At 28.0% G+C, this 4,273-nt stretch overlaps 1 protein-coding gene across 1 annotated transcript; it reads right to left on the reverse strand.

Annotated features, from left to right (window-relative positions):
- Positions 1 to 1,184: 1,184 nt before the first annotated feature.
- On the reverse strand, positions 1,185 to 2,931 carry LOC106690469 (interferon-inducible double-stranded RNA-dependent protein kinase activator A homolog). The gene has a single exon (XM_014435922.2). It carries the CDS (start codon positions 2,701 to 2,703, stop codon positions 1,816 to 1,818), a length of 888 nt encoding a protein of 295 aa, XP_014291408.1. The 5' UTR covers positions 2,704 to 2,931; the 3' UTR covers positions 1,185 to 1,815.
- Between the last annotated feature and the right edge of the window lie 1,342 nt (positions 2,932 to 4,273).

Below are 4,273 nucleotides of genomic sequence, written 5' to 3' on the forward strand. Positions count from 1 at the left end.
TTTATTTTGTTTTTATCCCCAAACCCAATATCTATAGTTACAAATTCCATTGGAAAAAGAATCATCATTTAACATAAATGAACAAAGAACCAGTGAGTTGTTTGTCCTTAATTTATGGATTCAAGACTTTGTGGTTAAAATTTTTCAATTGTATTCTAACAATAAAGGTTTAAACAATGTTGTTTGTTAATTATCATTATCACCATTTCACTAACTTTTTGGAACTAAGATTGAACATTCGTTCATATCTTAGTGTCCCTTGCAACAAATATGAACAATTTATATACAAACACAAACATATACATTAATTGTTCATATTTTATCAGTTTCATTGTTTAACTATGCAAGACAGCAAAATCATAGTAACATTATAGTTTTTTATTTATATTCATAATTAATTAATCATTCTAAAAGTAATATAAATCTTTCCAATATACATATTTTATGTCATTTGTTTTCAGTTCTGTTCTTTTCTTTTTCAAATTCTTTTGCCGCTTTCATAGTTTAATCAATGTGTCATCTATGAAAATTAAGTAACTTATATTTGTTTTAAATTAGACTACAAAAAGTTCATTGAAAAAGGAGATGTTTTGTAATTAGCACTTTAAATTTATCAAGCTTACTAAAAAAAAACATTTTTCTGAGCAAAATTCTGAAACAAATTTTTAAAATAATGTTATCATTTGTCATTTGTTTCCAGTTCTGTTTTTCATTTTTTTTTTTTTTTTTTTTTGCTCCTTTCATTGCTTAATCAGTGTGTTATGTATATTTAAGTAAATTAAGTAACTTCTATTGGTTTTAAATTAGACTACTAAGAGCTTATTAAAAAAAGAGGTGTTTCATAATCAGCAGCAAAAGGTATAAATGTATCAAGTTTTATATTTTAAAAATGATCACTTTTTTCAGCGAACAAAAATTGCTGACAAAAGAATATGAACAAAAAAATAGTAGAAACACATTTTTTCTGAAATAAATTTTTAAAATAATGTTAAAAAAAAATTGAACAAATTGATCAACATGCCTAAGAAATATTACATACATATTTCATGGAAGGAATTCCATTAAAATCTTGTTATTATATTTCATGGAAGGAATTTCAATAAAATCTTGATATTATATTTCATTGAAGAAATTTTAATAAAATCTTGACATTACATTTCATGGAAGGAATTTCAATAAAATCTTGATATTATATTTCATGGAAGGAATTTCAATAAAATCTTGACATTACATTTCATGGAAGGAATTTCAATAAAATCTTGATATCTATTACTCATAAGATGAAATAATCATCAAGTTGAATATACAACACTAATCTTGAACTAAATAATTAAAATACCAAGAATGGTTGTTTCAGTTCAATTGATTTTTCTGAATACTAACTAATTAGTAACTGTTTTAAAACTTATTTCAGCTCTTGGATAAATTCTACATGATTTTGGAGCTTGTTAATCTATAAATTAATTTCTGATAATGTTGTAGGTAGATTTGAATATATATATATTGGTTTATATGACTTGTAGATATAAAAAAAAAATGAAAAATCATGTACATATAAAAATTAAATGTATGATATCATAAAATTTAATTAAAGAATAATATTTGCTGGAGTGCACAGCAAAATACTGAAAGTAAAATAACTGATTAGAAAATATTTATTCACTATAAATGATTACACAAATGTTTTTTTTTTTAATTTACAATATAAAATGCATTCTTTATATCAGGTAATTTTGATTTATATGATATATTAAGTGCAACGTAATCAGAAAAAAAGTTATTACCAATTTCTTTAAAATTCACAAACAAGAAACCTCAAAGATCATGCATATACTTCAGTACTCTTTTTATGGCAGACTTCCCAGCCAATGTTTTATCTTTATTTTTCATACTTGTTTTAAAATAAAGCTGTAGAATTTCAATGGAACAAACCCATTCATGGTCTTCGACATGAAAACCAATTTCGTAAGCAACACCCATTTCTTTCATTATTCTACTAAAGAGGCCTTCTGGATCTTCAATTTCATCTAGATGGGATTGTTCTTTCATCTTCATGTCACGTGCTGTCCTTGATTTTTTGAGGTAATCAGCAAATTGCACTTTCCAAAGATTAGTAATAAATTTTTCCTTCTCCTCTTCATTTACAGTTCCATCGGGTGAGATGAAAGAAACATTCTTTTTTGTTTCTTCTTCTATTAACCTAAAGTAATTATCATGAATCTTCTCTTGTTCTTTCAGTTTCAAAAACATTTTATTTGCAGCTTGTTTTTTTGCCCGGTCTTTCCTGAAGCTTCTTACCTCTTCTGTGAGTCCCAAAACAGTGCAACTAACATTATACATTGTACCATGAGATGAAGAATCTATGTCAGAGTCATATTCAAATTTTGGTGTACCTAGTTTAAACTTGGAACACAAATCAGTTAAAGCTTCAATGGGATCCTTAGTTTTTTTTTCTGGATAGTTATGAGCAGCAATTCTTTTTTCTTCATCAATCAAAAGATTATACATAATTTCCGCTGCATCCTCCTTTGCCTTTTTTTTGGTCTTCCCTACTCCTGTAACAGACTTGTCAGTTACAGTCAACTGAAAACGAAATAAGCGACCTTCTGCATTTTTGTCATCAGGAAGCAATTTGTAGGTTGCGTTTAAATTTATACTCTTGAGGTATTGTTCTAGAACTCTAACATAATTTGCGTCTTCCATAATTAAATTGATACTTATAATTATGTTAAAGATGCTTACCGGTAGGTTATAAATAGTTCTCTCCCAAAACAATTTGTTAATGCAGTCGACCTTTCAGATAAAAAGAACTACTAGTTGGTTTGAATTATCTGCAACAACGTAAATTATTTCACTTAAAGAATACGTTAATCTTTTATTTCAAAAGAAAACAAACTGATCCCGTACATTCACCAAAGCTATATAAACAATATAAAACAATGTTGCCAACAGAAAAACGAATGGTTGGACCAAACTCTTGAGGTGCTAGTGTTACCCCCGTCTTTTTTTAATTTAAAATAATTATTCCTAGTAATTCAGCATTTGGATGAAACACGTCGGAAAACGATCTGAACTTTTTAAAGATATAAAATTTGATAAAGCTGTGACTAAATTCCTAATCTCTTGGATTGGCCAAAAATCGCCTTGATCCAATGATTGGGAATGATACACGCATAATAAAAATTTTTTTTTTTTTATTTTAGAATAGTTGCATCTCAGCTTATGGTTAAACGTGTTGACTCAAGTCTTCCTGAAGTTATGCTTTATGATTTAATTTATTATTTTATGTTTTATTTAACAGATTGTAAATTATAGTCAAAAGTTCAAAAACTTTCTACGTTTTAGAGATATAGATAATCTAATAAACATTGAGAATATCTAAGCTCATTGTTTACATGTCAAAAACAAAAGGAAGGAGAGAGGGGGTAATCAACTTAGTACAAATCCTACTGTTAAGGTGATATTCCAGATGATACTTAGAATTATTAGATAAGTCAGTTCCCTATCAAACGAACACATTATTTACCTGTCTATTTGTTGTAATATTATCATACTCTTGTAATATTATTCCATAATTTCCAAACGTATAGAGTTCTTTTGGTTACATTACACTGTCACCGTAGGTAGGCACGAGATTCGTTCTCAGCCTAGTATAAAATACCTAGGAGTAATTGATGATTGATAAACGTCTCCGGCCGCACACGGTAACTATTCCCGTTGTCCACTCGGAGTACATCTCGGAGAAACACACTTATTGTCACGTCTTATGCTAAATATTGGTAGTACCAGGGAGAGTAGCTGAAGGCTTTGCTACTGGTAATTTCTCCAAATATATTTCGGACCAGAAGAAGGGAGTAACGTTCCGAAATGTTGGTGAATAAATAATTTTTTAATACAACCTGGATACTGCATGGCCACAATCACCTTCAGAAATGAGGTTTCCTCTGAATAAGAATATATCTCATAGATTTTAAGTGTTCCCTTTCCCATTTCAAGTGTTATTATTTCAAATTCAATTGTAACTTTTTTCAATTCAGTTGTAATCTACTCCACCGCAATTGTAACCCAAGCCGGATTTGAATTAATCCATAAATATTATATTTATTTATTATTTTAATTTAAAAAAAATTTAAATTATAAAAATGAAAACGGGATGGGGTAATCTTTCTTACGGATTCTGATAGTAAATTATCTTTATATTATATTTCATGGAAGGAATTTCAATAAAATCTTGATATTATATTTCATGGAAGGAATTTCAATAAAATCTTGA

Source organism: Halyomorpha halys, unplaced genomic scaffold (genome assembly GCF_000696795.3).
Source record: "Halyomorpha halys isolate HHAL.00 unplaced genomic scaffold, Hhal_1.1 Scaffold1732.1, whole genome shotgun sequence".
NCBI lineage: Eukaryota > Metazoa > Arthropoda > Insecta > Hemiptera > Pentatomidae > Halyomorpha > Halyomorpha halys.